We start from the raw sequence: 15,875 nt of genomic DNA, 5'->3' as shown, positions 1-15,875 counted from the left end.
TTACCCCTGTGGTTTTGGGCCATCCTTGGCTTGTTGACCACAACCCTCAAATAGACTGGTGCAGAGGAACTATCCTCTCTTGGAATTTGTCGTGTCATGTTAAGTGTTTAGTATCTGCTGTTCCCCCTGTGTCTTCTGTTTCTGTGTTTCAGGAGGAGCCGGGTGATTTGGTGCCTGAGGAGTATCACAATTTGCGGGCGGTTTTCAGTCGTTCCCGGGCATCTTCTCTTCCTCCTCATCGACCTTATGACTGCGGTATTGATCTCCTTCCCGAGACCACGCCCCCTCGCGGGAGACTTAACTCCCTGTCGGCGCCTGAGCGTAAGGCGCTTGAGGATTACCTTTCCGAAGCATTGAACGCGGGCACTATAGTTCCGTCCTCCTCTCCGGCCGGTGCTGGGTTCTTCTTTGTGAAGAAGAAGGATGGGTCCTTGTGTCCTTGCATAGATTATAGAGGGTTGAACGACATAACTGTGAAGAATCGCTATCCTCTTCCACTTATGTCGTCAGCTTTTGAGATCTTTCAGGGAGCTAAGGTCTTCACAAAGTTAGATCTTCGCAACGCTTATCATTTGATTCGTATCAGAGAGTGGAAGACGGCGTTTAACACACCCCTAGGGCACTTTGAGTATCGCGTGCTTCCGTTCGGATTGGTCAACGCTCCTGCCGTTTTTTAGGTGTTGGTCAATGACGTATTACGTGACATGCTTAATAGCTTCGTTTTCGTGTACCTCGATGACATCTTGATCTTCTCTCCCTCTCTCCAGGTGCATACTCAGCACGTTTGGCGCGTCTTACAACGCCTGTTGGAGAATCGCCTGTTTGTGAAGGCTGAGAAGTGTACTTTCCACGCTCAGTCGGTCACATTCTTGGGTTCGGTCGTTTCGGCGGAGGGGATCAGCATGGATTCTGCCAAGATCCGCGCTGTCACCGAGTGGCCCATTCCGGACTCCCGCGTCACGCTCCAACGTTTTCTAGGATTAGCGAATTTTTATCGGCGCTTTATTAATAATTTCAGCCAAGTCGCGGCTCCGCTAACTGCTCTCACGTCTGTCAAGACCCGTTTTGTTTGGTCCCCGGCCGCTCAGACGGCGTTTGATTGGCGTCTGCCCCTATTCTCTCTACCCCTGATGTCACTAAGCAATTTATCGTCGAGGTCGACGCCTCGGAGGTGGGCGTGGGGCCCATCCTTTCCCAACGTTCCGCTTCCGATGATAAGGTTCATCCCTGTGTGTATTTCTCGCATCATCTCACATCCGCGGAACGTAATTACGATGTCGGTAACCGCGAGCTGCTGGCTGTCCGCCTGGCTTCGGGTGAGTGGTGCCAGTGGTTGGAGGGAGCCACGGTTCCATTCATAGTCTGGACAGATCACCGTAATCTTGAGTATATTCGTTCAGTTAAGAGGCTTAACGCTCGTCAGGCTCGTTGGGCACTTTTTTTCGCTCGGTTCGATTTTACCATCTCGTTCCGACCGGGTGCTAAGAATGTCAAGCCCGACGCTCTCTCGCATCTTCGTTTCCCCGGAGGTGGTGCCAACCTCTGAGGCTGTCCTTCCTCAGGCCTTTGTGGTTGGTGCCGCGGTTTGGGGAATCGAACGTCTTGTCAAACGCGCTCTTTCTCTCTGTGTCACACCGCGCGGGTGCCCTCAGGGACGTTTGTTTGTCCCATCCTCTGCCCGTTTAGACGTTCACCAGTGGGGGCATTCGTCCAAATTATTCGCTCATCCCGGTGTTAGGGGCACCATTGCCGCGGTTCGCCAGAGGTTCTGGTGGCCCACCCGGGAGCGCGACATCCGCCGCTTCATCGCTTCTTGCACCGTCTGCGCCCAGACTAAGTCTAGGAATTTACCGCCCGCGGGTCTTCTCAGACCCCTACCCGTACCCTCGCAGCCGTGGTCCCATATTGCTCTTGATTTTATAACGGGACTTCCTCCTTCGAGGGGGAGTACCGTTATCCTCACTGTCATTGATCGCTTTTCCAAGTCGGCCCACTTCATCCCTTTACCTAAACTTCCCTCCGCCAAGGAGACGGCCCAGGTCGTCGTCGAGCAGGTTTTCCGTATTCACGGTCTTCCCTCTGACATCGTCTCCGAACGGGGTCCCCAATTTGCGTCGCAGTTTTGGAAGGAGTTTTGTCGACTTATCGACGCGTCCGCTAGCCTCTCCTCTGGGTTTCATCCCCAGACTAATGGCCAAGCCGAGCGGGCTAACCAGAGTATCGGTCGCATCCATCGCAGCCTTGCCTTCCGTAACCCCACCTCAAGGGCCGAGCAGCTTCCTTGGGCTGAATACGCCCATAATTCGGCTCCGTCCTCCGCCACCGGTCTGTCCCCGTTTCACTGCTGCTTAGGGTACCAGCCTCCTCTTTTTTCCGCTCAGGATTCGGAGTCTAACGTCCTGTCAGCTGAGGCTTTTATCCAACGTTGTAAACGCACCTGGAGAGGGGTGAGGTCTGCCCTTCTTAAGTCCCGTGCTCGCTTTCGCCGAGCCGCGAATAGGCGTCGTATTAAGAGTCCTCGTTATGTCTGTGGTCAAAGAGTGTGGCTTTCCACTCTTAACCTTCCTCTGCAGTCCGTCTCACGCAAATTAGCCGCTAAATTCATCGGATCCTTCCGCGTTATTAAGGTCCTTAGCCCGGTCTCTGTCAAGCCCAAATTGCCGTCCCATTTGCGCCGCATCCATCCTGTCTTTAATGTTTCGTGCCTTAAGCCCGTTGTTAGCGCTCCCCTGCGCCCCACCGCCCCTCCCATCCGCGTAGAGGGCTCTCCTGTGTATACTGTCCGCAGGTTGTTGGACGTTCGTCCTCGTGGGCGTGGTCATCAGTTTCTGGTCAATTGGGAGGGATACGGTCCCGAGGAGAGGAGTTGGATCCCCGCCCGGGACGTCTTGGACTGCTCGCTCATCGATGACTTCTATAGCTCCAGGCCCCTTCCTCGGGAGCGCCAGGAGGTGCTCGTTGAGGGAGGGGTACTGTCATGATCATGTCTCTTCCTCTCTTCCCCCCCCCTGCTGGTCATTCTCACACTCACGCTTCCCTCCGAGCACTTGCACGCATACACTTAGACTCATACCACTCATCTCCACTACAAATAGGAAAAAGAGGCTACAATTTGCACAAGCTCACCAAAATTGGACAGTTGAAGACTGGAAAAATGTTGCCTGGTCTGATGAGCCTGGATTTCTGTTGAGACATTCAGATGGTAGAGTCAGAATTTGGCGTAAACAGAATGAGAACATGGATCCATCATGCCTTGTTACCACTGTGCAGGCTGGTGGTGGTGGTGTAATGGTGTGGGGGATGTTTTCTTGGGCATGGTTTAATTGCCACGGCCTACCTGAGCATTGTTTCTGACCATGTCCATCCCTTTATGACCACCATGTCCCCATCCTCTGATGGCTACTTCCAGCAGGATAATGCACCATGTCACAAAGCTCCAATCATTTCAAATTGGTTTCTTGAACATGACAATGAGTTCACTGAACTAAAATGGCCCCACAGTCACCAGATCTCAACCCAATAGAGCATCTTTGGGATGTGGTGGAACGGGAGCTTCGTGCCCTGGATGTGCATCCCACAAATCTCCATCAACTGCAAGATGCTATTCTATCAATATGGGCCAATATTTCTAAAGAATGCTTTCAGCACCTTGTTGAATCAATGCCACGTAGAATTGAGGCAGTTCTGAAGGCGAAAGGGGGTCAAACACAGTATTAGTATGTGTTCCTAATAATCCTTTAGGTGAGTGTATAACCAGAGGCCATGACCATTACCATAGAGCAAAGCGACCCAGTAAACTTGCTCTAGTGGTAACTTGACATAATCATGGCGTGGTTTCCCATGTAGACGTAATTAGAATAATATTACAATAATCAGGAGTTGTAGATTGGTCTAACAACTTTTTGTTGCTCTAAATGGAAGACCCATTTAATCTACTAACCTCTACAGTCCAAGTATAAGTAACTAATGCCAATGTGTTAGTCGGAGCTCTAGAACATCAGTCTGGTGCGCCCCTCTGCTTCATCTAAACTGTGCTCTAGTCCGTTACTAACCTGAGCATAGATTTGCAGCCTTGTTGTGCCCTTAATTCCCTGCTGTCACGCCTCGGCTCCCTCATGCCTATTCCTGTTGATTGTGTCAAATGGTATAATTGAATTGCTTCTCCCTTTTAATAAGTGCATTGTTCTATTCTGCGCTTTTGCAAAGAGATTATCTTTGAATAAAATGTATATTTTGTTATATCCACGTCTCCAGCGAATTTGTGAACGAACCTGTGGTGCCTTAACAAAATTAATTCAGTATTGTCCCTGGCAAATTTCCAGGGTGGCGTAGTCGCTGGCTGAATTCCTTACATTCTTAAAGCCGTTCTCATCATGTGATTGGGGAAAACATTTCTGAGGGCGTGGTGAGCTCGTGCCAGGGGCGCGGATAGTGACCCGTTGGAAGTGCCATCCTACGTCACGATGACCCACAACGTCCAATAGGAAAAATCAACTGCAGTAGCCACTGTTCAACCTTAAGAGGGCAGCACTTTGGCGGTTTTACACCATATTTTATACAATTAAAACACTTTATACTCAAATGTTAAAACATTTACTCGAATCAATGGACAGCATTAATAAAGCCCCAGTATTACAGATCATTAACTAAAAAAAGTTGGTTTAGGGTTTAGTTACCCTTTAAACCCCCCCCCCCCTCGCTCCGCCACACTATCATTACTGGCTGATCTGACTACAGAATTGCGCCCTGACCCTTGTGCAACATTCATTAAATACCAGACCAAGACAGAAACCTCTTTCAAATGTAAACATGAGTTCACAATGGGAATTTGTATGAATCAAGTCCTATAGACCTGTAATTGCAACACATTCTCACTCCCAACTCGTCACATATTGACGCATGATCAGGACCCCTCGTCGTCACTTTTTAATGCACAGGGTATCCCTTTAGCGCCATTTTTTGGCACGCAGGGTACTCCATTGATTTCAGTTGTTTATCAATGCGTCAGATCAAGAGGCATTTAATTCTTTGCATTTGTAAAAGTAGACATGATTTTATGAATATGTATAGGCTACTTTTATATTTTGGAGCAACTAACCCACCTCCTACCCTAAACCTAGCCACTTCTCAACAATATAAAACACATGACATGCAAATAAAAGTACAGACCCAGGTTGCAACCCGTTCTCACTCCCAAGGCGTCAAAGTCCGAAGCATGGTCAAGTGCTTTCCGCGTCACAATAAAGACACTAAAGGTACCCCTAGGCGTCACTATATTGACGCGCTGGTTGCTCCATTCATTTCAACGTGAAACCTTTGGCGTCAGACACAGACGCGTTGGGCATGGGAACGTTATCGTCATGATGATCATATATAGGGTTATGATTTTGCCATTATGACATGTTGGAGTGTGATTCTCAATTTAATCAGCCAGCATAATTTTATTTACGCTATCTAGACACGTTTTAACATGTAACCCAACCCCATTCCATCCCTAAACCTACCCATTTGTGTGGTATATAAAACACAGATATAACAGGCAGATACGACTGCATGCACAATTTATTCAAAAAGTACAAATATGGCCAAGCGATTGATTTGTGTGAAGGAAATCCCCAAAAGTGATCAGCGTCTTCATCCGCAGAAGATCATGAACACATTCAATTTCAAATATTGCCGCCCGTTACGTCAGTCTTCATAGTGAAATTGCATTGGCTCTCGTATGTCTCGTGACCAATTACGTCAGCTTTGATTGTAAAATTTCTTGTTTGAGATGAGCAAAATCTGCGCAGAACCGATTACCGGTGGTCAGCGCGAGATGCATGCCGGTTAGAAATGTGTCCGAGGGCGGTCCGCCTTGCTCTGATGTCATGCTGACGTATGTCAAAAAACTCTCGCGAGCGAAAGGCGGATGTGTCGGATTCTGCAGTTGAGCGCAATTGCTCTCCACTGACTGCGCTGAGCAAAAGCATGATGGGAAATGACTTGCTGACGACATAGCTGAATGCTTATTGGTTTAAACGACCGTGATGTATGGTTTTTTAAAATGTTTGATTTTAAAACTCTGATATCATGTTTTTATGTGTGAATATTTCCAAACTCTCTAACAAAAGCGATCTCCCTGTGGGTTATGTGATTGTTGTCATATTTATAAATATATTATATATATATATATATATATATATATATATATATATATATATATATATATATATATATATATATATATATATATATATATATATATAAACATATATAATTAAAGTAAAAGTTATTGATAAACACGTATTTCGTATGGAAATAAATAAAAACTTTGGGTGTCTTGTTCATTATACAACCCCAAATCAGAAAAAGTTGGGACAGTATGGAAAAAGAAAAAAAAAAAGAAAAAAGAAGTGATTTCTAAATTTACTTTGACTTGTATTTCATTGCAGACAATATGAACAAAATATTTCATGTTTTGTCTGGTCAACTTCATGTCATTTGTAAATATGCATCCTTTCCTATCATTCAGACCTGCAACACATTTCAAAAAAAGTTGGGACAGTAAAGCATTTACCACTTTGTAATGTTGCCATTCCTTTTCACAACACTGAAAAGACGTTTAGGGACTGAAGACACCAAGTGATGAAATGTTTCAGGTGTAATTTTGTCCCATTCTTCCTGCAAACAAGTCTTAAGGTGGGCAACAGTACGGGGTCTTCCACACATTCTCTATTGGAGACAGGTCGGGACTGAGGCAGGCCAGTCAAGTACCCGAACCCTCTTCCTCCACAGCCAGGACTTTGTAATGTGTGCAGAATGTGGTTTTGCATTCTCTTGTTGAAATATGCATGGACGTCCCTGGAAAAGATGTCTTCTTGAAGGCAGCATATTATGCTCCAAAATCTCTATGTACTTTTCAGCATTAATGGAGCCTTCACAGAAGTGCAAGTTACCTTTGCCAAGGGCCCTGACACAACCCCATACCATGACAGACCCTGGCTTTTGGACTTGTTGCTGGTAACAGTCTGGATGATCCTTTTCTTCTTTGGTCCGGAGCACACGGCGTCCATTCCTCCCAAAAAATACCTCAAATACTGATTCATCTGCCCACAGTACACGTTTCCACTGTGTGATGGTCCATCCCAGATGCCTCCGAGCCCAGAGAAGTCGACGGCGCTTCTGGACACTGTTAACATAGGGCTTCCTTTTGGCACAGGACAGTTTTAACTGTCATTTGTGGATGTAACTACGTATTGTGGTACTTGACAAAGGTTTGCCAAAGTAGTCCTGAGCCCATGTGGTGATATCGCTTATAGATGAATGACGATTCTTGATGCAGTGCCGCCTGAGGGATCGGAGATCACGTCTTTTTTTTTTCCTTTGCGTTTTCCATACTGTCCCAACTTTTTCTGATTTGGGGTTGTATTTATTTTCATATAAAAGTAACAGAACTTAAATTACATCCAGTTTATCAGCAACAAAGCGCATGAGTGTGAATCCCGCGATATCCGTCTTTGATCTCGCAGCCTCTGATCCACTACGAGAAGAGAGAACTGTCCGTCTTGCCTGCACTTTTTTCACTCCTCCCCTCACTGCAGCCGCCTACTCTCGCCTATGTTTCAGGCGAGGCAAGGTGCATCTCAAACAAGCCTACTAACATCAACTCTGTTCTTTACATAAAGACATCGTGTGACTTCAGAAGACTTGGAATGCAACTTGGGTTAATACTTTTATACTGTTTTTGGTCAGTTTTTGCAATAAATAGATGTGACTGTACTTGTATTTGCCTGTTACGTGTTTTATATTGTTTAGGAGTGGGTAGGTTTAAGGTAGGAGTTGGGTTAGCTGCTCCAAATATAAACGTAACCTTTACATATTAATAAAATATTAATAAAATCATGTCTGCTTTTACAAATGCAAAGAAAAAAATGCGCATTGGGTAAACAACTGAAATGAATGGAGCACCCAGCGCGTCAATATAGTAATGCCTATAGGGGTGCCTTTAGCGTCTTCATTGTGACGCGGAAAGCACTTGACCATGCTTCGGATTTTGACGCCTTGGGAGTGAGAACGGGTTGCAGGTTTTTATTGCAAAAAACTGACCAAAAACAGAATAAAAGTATTAACTCATGTTGCATTCCAAGTCAACTGAAGTCATAAGATGTCTTTATGAGAAGAACAGAGTTGATCTTAATGTTCAAATATGTCTAACTAGCGTAAATCAAATAAAAAACCTGACCTGACCAAGCATCAATATTGTGACGAGTTGGGAGTGAGAATGTGAATGTACAGAGCTGGGTACAGTAGCATGTAGTTGTGATTGCATTGTTAAAGGGATTCTGTTTTGCAAGAAATGACCACAGAATCAACTCTCATGTGAATGTGCACAATAGTTTGATTTAACTAAATCACTAACACATAACCAGTTTAAAAAACATTTACACACAGTCACACATACACGGGTAAAAGTGAACGAATGAAACCAGGGGAAACAGAAACAGGGAAATGAAGCTATGGAAGCGTAAGAGTCAGTTAAACACCTGAACAAACCTACTTGCACAATGCCTTAGCTGTTAAACGAGTGCCCGGTCATGCGGTCTCAGAAGAAAGTTTTGATGGTTCAGTAGTCCGATGGTGGTGAAACTGCAACAGGTTCTTCCGGGTTGAGGAATGAAGAACTTTAGCAGTCTTAGTTTTTACAGGGCAGGTTGTAACATTGAGACATCCATAATAATACACACAATGCCCTGGAAATATTGCAAATTCATTCAAATTCAGTTTTTTTTTGGTTGAAATGTCTTGTGATGTGACATGCTATACTCCATCTAAAACTATTTAAAACCGCATTTCATTGGTTTGTTTAAAATTATTATTCATGTAGTTTTTATTATTTTATTTTTAGAGAAACAATAATTAGTCCTCGTATTTTTATGAAACAATGGTGTTTAAAAAGGTGATTAAATGATTAAAACAAACTTAACTAAATGGTAACCAACAACAGCACCTTAAAAAAAAAGGAAGCTTCATTGACAAAATAGACAAAAGTGTTGTAAAAGTGTAAAGAAATAACAATACACTACAAATAAAATAAATTATTCAATGCACAAATGGAGCAGATTTATTGCACAGAAAAGCTTTCATTACTGCCCTAATTCAGACATCTTGATTTTTCACCCGAAAAATACACAGTTTTGTCATATTCCTCTATTAATTATACAATTCCTAACAGTGATTACATCCTCTGAACTCCTCTTATTGATTACATAATTTTAAGATAAACAACAATCAATGTCTATTTGTTACTTTTACAAAATTATTGTTATATTTTCAATAGATTCTTCCTGTTTACATTAGGCTGCTGTGTTGTATTTGTGTTGTATTCCAGAAAGAGAATTACAATAATTAATACAGTATTTTCTATTTTACAGATGTTGTTTATCCAAAAAAACGTATAAATGAGGAACATACAAGCACCCGTGAGATGATAATACCAATGATAATATAACAGCAAATGAAGGACATTTTGGAAAGAAGCAAAAGCATGTTCAGGATTTTATCAGGGCTTGAATATCTGAGGTTATTTTAGGAGATCTTGTAACGGATCACAGGGCTGCTTTTTTTCTTTTCTTCTCCTGCTCTCTTCTTCATGTCTTCCAGTGTTTTTGCCTTTTCAGGCTCATTTATTTCCGTCAGTTTCTCAATCAGAAAATCAATGTGCTGAAGGATGAGCACAGAATCAGTCTTGAGTGCGATCATCTCCAGAGTTTCCACACAGTGAAAAGATTAATTCACGAGCTTCATTTTCTCTTCCTCTAATTCTTGCAGTTCTTCTTCCAGCTTCTGGACCAAAGACTCACCATCATCAATCTTCCCATCATATTCCTTCTTTAAATCTTCATATGTCCTCTTCTCCTTCTTTGTCTTTGTTACATATATTTTTGCTTCTTTGACGTGTTTGCTGTAGTGGCATTTATTAGTGCACACTCTGCAGTGATTATCTTTCATCACACTGCACCATGAGGGATCTTTGGCCCACCAGCATCCTGGATAATGACAGTTCTCCTCACAGACGCTGCAGCACGTGGCCTTATAGGCTATAGAAGAATCAATATCAACCTTCTCTTTGTAGGACACGTCAACTTCACACTCAAAGTTTTTATTTTCTTCTACATCTTTCTTGTTCTTCTCCAGAGCTTCTTGAGATTGTTTCAGCTCATTTTTCTTTAGTTCAGTCATTTCAACTCGTGACTTTAGATTAGAGATATTTGCCTTCAACTGCTTCTGCAACACAGCTCGAGTCATCTTCAGGGATTTTGGTTTTATTGTTTCAAGAAACATGAAGAATTCTGCCATTCCTTTAAAACTGCGCTTCCATGATTGTTCCAGCCTCTGTTCACGGTCTTTTTCATCTTCATCATCATCTTCATCAGCGGCGTCTGACTGGCAGTTGTTAAACAGGAAATACACCGGCTGATTCTTGTCATTCACTGCACACTTGATCTCAGCCTCTTTAACAGCCGTCAGGGCATTTTTAGGAGGAGCTCCAGATGAGTGTGTGAAGAGCAACACAATGTTTTCTGTATTATCTCTCCCAAATAAAGACTGAACAGCATCAAATGTGTATCTTTGTCTGTCAGAGAGTCGATTTTGATGTGCCATAATCACCAGACACACTGTGTCTATTTCATGAATCCCTTCTGCAGATTTACTTAAACTGAGCAAACTCTTGGCAATCTCTTCATCTTTCTCAACTCCACGTGTGTTTCCATATCCTGGTGTGTCGATGATTGTTAGATGGATTGGACTCTCTTGTGGATAAAACCCATAAACAGTGATGCGGGAGGTCTGAGTGTGAGCTGATGTTCGGTCACTCTGGTCATCTGTGATCTCAAACCAAACCTTGTCTTCTCTCTTTACTCCTAACATGTAGTTGATCATCACATTGATCAGGGTTGTTTTTCCTGTTCCTGATTCTCCCACCATCAGAATGGTTTTTTGGGGTTTGTTATTGTCTCTCTCTCCAAAGGTCTTTTTTCTATATGGTTTAGATTGATCAAGAGGATCTGTCTTTAGTTTTAGACGGTATCGAACAGGTGGACCATGGGCGTAGATTACGCGGGGGACGGGGGGGACATGTCCCCCGCACCTTTAATAAAACGTAAATTCGTCCCCCGCACTTTACCGAGTCTCACCGGTCCAAGTCGACCCGCTCCGTGGGGGATTCGAACCGGCGTCTAGTCGTACCGCTCTTACTGGTCTACGTCTGTTACACGGGCAAGTTTGATAACGTAGAAGCCAATGTGAATAAATCTACATGACCTGTCATTTTATTCGTATCCAAAAACAAGGCGCTCTGAACACCATGGAGTGCTAACACTCTCGTGCAACGCTCCAATTCATACTCGAAGCCGGAGGGCGCCCTCTCACAGAAGGTCCAAAACGGATTCGTAGAAGTAATCACGTTCCAAAGGCATTCACAGCGCTGAACCAGCAGCTAAATAAAGAGAATTATGACTGATGAAACGCGACGACAAACGCATGATTTCGACATTATATGGTTCATGTGTGTTTTTCAAGCCATCTCAAGGTATTTATTGACAATAAAGTATATGAATAATGCAGTGCTAACTGACATCCTTTTTAATGTTTAGTATCTTCTGCTCACCAAGGCTGCATTTATTATATAAAACAGCTGTTTACTATGTAACTGAGCTAGTAAACGTGTAATTTATTCCTGTGATCAAAGCTGAATTTTCAGCATCATTACACCAGTCTTCAGTGTCATATGTCCTTCAGAAATCATTCTAATATGAGGATTTGCTGCTCAAGAAACATTTATGATTATTATAAATGTTGAAAACAGTTGTGCTGCTTAAAAATGTTGTGGAAACCATGATACATTTTATTTTTCAGGATTCTTTGATGAATAGAAAGTTAAATTAACTGCACTTATTTGCATTAAATAAAGCACTTATTAAATATAAATCTTTATTTATATTATAAATATCACTTGTGATCAATTTAATGCATGTTTAATTAATAAAAGTATGAATTTCTCTCTTTTTTAATCTTACCACAAAAGTTTGAATACTATCATGGTTTCCACAAAAATTAAGCAGCAGTGTTTTCAGCAGTGAATTAAGTAAGCAACTGTTTTCATCATTGATAATAATCATAAATGTTTCTTGAGCAGCAAATCAGCATATTAGAATGATTTCTGAAGGATCATGTGACACTGAAGACTGGAGTAATGATGCTGAAAATTCAGCTTTGATCACAGGAATAAATTACTTAATTTCTTTATATATTCACATAGATAACAGCTGCTTTAAATTGGCATTTTTGGTATTTCACTGTATTATTTTTTTACTGCATTTTTTATTAAATAAATGCAGCCTTGGTGAGCAGAAGTCTTCTTTCAAAAACATTGAACAATTGTAATTTTTTAACTACACTGCCTTGTTCAGTGATATTTTTTTAACATTGCATAAAATCCATGGGTACTTGAAGGGTTAGTTCACCCAAAAAATGAAAATTCTGTCATTAATTACTCAGATTTCAACAAAAATATCTTTATTTGTGTTCCGAAGATGAACGGAGGTCTTACGGGCGTCGAACGACATGAGGGTGAGTAATTAATGACAGAATTTTCATTTTTGGGTGAACTAACCCTTTAATGCACAAGTGTTTGTAGTGCATAAACCAATCATAAAATTGGCATAAAATATAGGGGAAAATATTATATATATTAGTGGTTATTGTTCAGCAGTGTATTTGATATCTTACTGAATTAAAAGCAATTGATCAATTAAATCTGTCAATTAGACAGAGGTCAGAAAAAAACAGGTATTATACCTGACATTTCCGTCCCCCTCACTTATGAAAAGACGGCTACGCCCCTGAGGTGGACCATCCTCAATTATACTACTTTGCTTGATGAAATTGTCCAATTCTGTCCGTAAACTGTTCATAGTTTGTCTGTAATGTAAATTAGAAAACAACTTAACACAAAGAAATACATTTAAAAAATAGCAATAGTTATTTTATTTTCTAAGGATATGAGGCAAAATTATGCTTCTCTAAATTCTCTAAATGTATCTCAGTTATGTGGTAAAATAGTTATTTGTAAAATGTGCTCTAACGGTCCTATTAGCTATTATATTCAACAAGTAAAATAACAATGGGTAGAAGTCCTACCCTTTAGTAGAGTCCTCCTGGCAGACGTCAGTTCTGAAAGATTTAAACATTTATCCTGTTTACATAATTCTGTACAATTGTAAAAAATGAGAGATAAAATAAAATCTGTGTAAACATGAAATCTATCATTTTCTTGTATGTATGCATAAGGCCAACACAAAAAAAAGTTAACTTACAATATTCCTTGTTTGAAATTGTGCTTCCTTCTCTTACTCAATTCAGGAACTTAGAGACAGGAAGATCTGCAGTAGTATTTATACATGAAGCATGAGCCTACGCCCATTTTTGAAGATCATGTGATTTGCAAGAAAATGTCAAACCATTGGTTTAGCTTTCAAACATGCAGTTCCCACAGAAGAGATATACAGAAAATGATGTACACAACATGATATACATCAACATGGGGCTTCACTACAAAATATGAAGAGACACATGATAATATAGTTAACAGAGTTTAATGCAAAATAGTATTATATCTCACTTGCTGCTACATTAATAATTAAGCAAACACTGACCTGCAAATAACAAGTTAATGGGGGGGTGAAATGCTGTTTCATGCATACTGATCTTTTGGCACTGTTAAAGACTTGGATTCCCATGCTAAACATGGACACCGTTTCATAAGCTAAGGTGGACGTTTGATGGGAGTATTTCTTTGCCAAAATTAGTACTTCCTGTTAGTCATAAGTTTCGGAAAGTTTTTTTCGATCATGGGTCCGCTTGACGTCAACAGGGCGGAATTTCCTTATATGGGCCGTACGGACAATTCTACCGGAAGAGCGCGCGCGAGAGAGAGAGAGAGCGTGAAAGCAATAGGCTACGCCCATCAGAGCGCTGGCTCGTACAGATGGAATTTGCTTTTCCGGATCAACAACTGAGTTGCGCAAATATTTATGTCTGTTCCCTACATTTCGGTGCCGATTGTTTTATAAACAAGGCCCAGTTCGACGCCGGATTTTCAGATCGCCTAATACTGAAGGATGGAGCGGTCCCAACGATAAAGGTCCCAACGTTGGAACCGCAGGTTTGACTGCTTCAAATGTCTGTTTTTGCCTATGCCCATCAAGTATCCCAAACATGATCACGTATTGATCAATGGAGCATGCGATGTATAGTGTGTGTACATTTGTTTAGCTGGCCACTATATGTGTATGTTTGTGTATTGTAAAAGCACTCCAAACAACAATACACAAAGAATGGGGAAATATGTTGAACTAAATAAGCGCGGTTCTTCATTCAAATGCGCTACTATTCCATGTCTTTCTATGTAAACACTAGCCTGACGCGCAAAACCAGTCCGCTTACTACAAATCATGTCTTCACAAACCACGCGTAAACACACACACACACACACACACACACACACACACACACACACACACACATTGTAACACTCGCGCTTGACATGGTGTTCTAAATAACACAGTTTTTTTCCGCTTTTAGGGATGACGCAGCTCTCAGACGCACTCAACACAGTAACAGCGGCGCGCGCTCGACATTCTTTAGCTCCGCCCACACGATACGCCCCCAGCCGCACGGCTTTTTCCGGAAAGACTCGGAACAGCGCATCTTTCTTTTATAATTATAATAAAAATAAAGACTTTTCGGAGATATGCAGGATGCAGTGCTACTCTATAGGTACTCAAGATTGACATGAGACTGACTGAAACTGAGTGTTCCCCCCCCCCCCTTTAACCAATATTAGCTTACTGTGTATTGAATGGTTGATTCAGTATAAATTGAAGATCTGCAGTTGATGTGATACACAGTACCCTACATGCAAGGTGAATCAATTGAGTTCTGTTTCTTGTTATACCACTCCTATGCAAATGCGTGGTGGAAGGGATTCTGGTTATTCAATGTGAACTGCAATGTGTCAATGAAGGCTCAACACAGGTAGAAGCTAGAAAAACCTAGTTGATATGAAATACAATACAAAAAAAACTAGAACACTAGATCAGAAACCCATTTGAGAGTAAAGTATTAACCCAGCTAACAGGGAACAGTCTTGTAACTTTGGCTAACATTCTAACAAGGTTCTCAAAGTTATGAACAAATGTTCTTCCAGTAATGTTAATATAACGTTTAACGCTATCTGATCTATAATGTTCTCAAAGGGTAAACAGTCACAATCCAGTTGCAAAGAATAGTGAGATGGGATCTAAGTGCAGCAGAAAAAAAAAAAAAAAACCTTTTCATTATGAGACAACATTCTTTTGAATAGACTCGAAAATGATGTAGGCAGTAGTGGAATTGCTTTGTCATGGTTTAAATCATACCTATGTGACCGTTATCAGTTTGTAGCAGTAAAAAAAAGAGATGTCCCACCGATCACAAGTTCAGTATGGAGTACCGCAAGATTCAGTGCTAGGGCCACTACTCTTCACCCTGTACATGCTACCACTGGGAGATATCATTAGGAAGCATGGCGTTAGTTTTCATTGTTATGCTGACGATACTCAGCTCTATATTTCTTCACGCCCTGAAGAAACTTACCAACTCACAAGATTAACGGAATGCATAGCTGATATATAAAAATTGGTTGACTAATAATTTCCTGCAACTCAATTCAGAAAAAAATATTTATTATTGGACAAAAAAGCTCCACAAGTAGTAACCTAGAACACTGTCTAACACTTGATGGCTGCTCTGTCAAGTCCTCGTCGTCAGTGAGGAACCTGGGTGTGCTCTTT

The 15,875-nt window shown here is 41.7% G+C and overlaps 1 protein-coding gene across 1 annotated transcript; it reads right to left on the bottom strand.

The window, feature by feature from the left end:
* Nucleotides 1-8,921: 8,921 nt before the first annotated feature.
* Nucleotides 8,922-11,649, bottom strand: LOC307119356 (uncharacterized protein). The gene has a single exon (XM_079805582.1). It carries the CDS (start codon nucleotides 10,966-10,968, stop codon nucleotides 9,769-9,771), a length of 1,200 nt encoding a protein of 399 aa, XP_079661708.1. The 5' UTR covers nucleotides 10,969-11,649; the 3' UTR covers nucleotides 8,922-9,768.
* Between the last annotated feature and the right edge of the window lie 4,226 nt (nucleotides 11,650-15,875).

The sequence above is a fragment of the Gobio gobio genome (genome assembly GCF_949357685.1).
Source record: "Gobio gobio genome assembly, chromosome: 23".
NCBI classification, from domain to species: Eukaryota; Metazoa; Chordata; class Actinopteri; order Cypriniformes; family Gobionidae; genus Gobio; species Gobio gobio.
The sequence above is the reverse complement of the archived record's forward strand: the minus strand, read 5'-3'. Positions and strand labels throughout refer to the sequence as shown.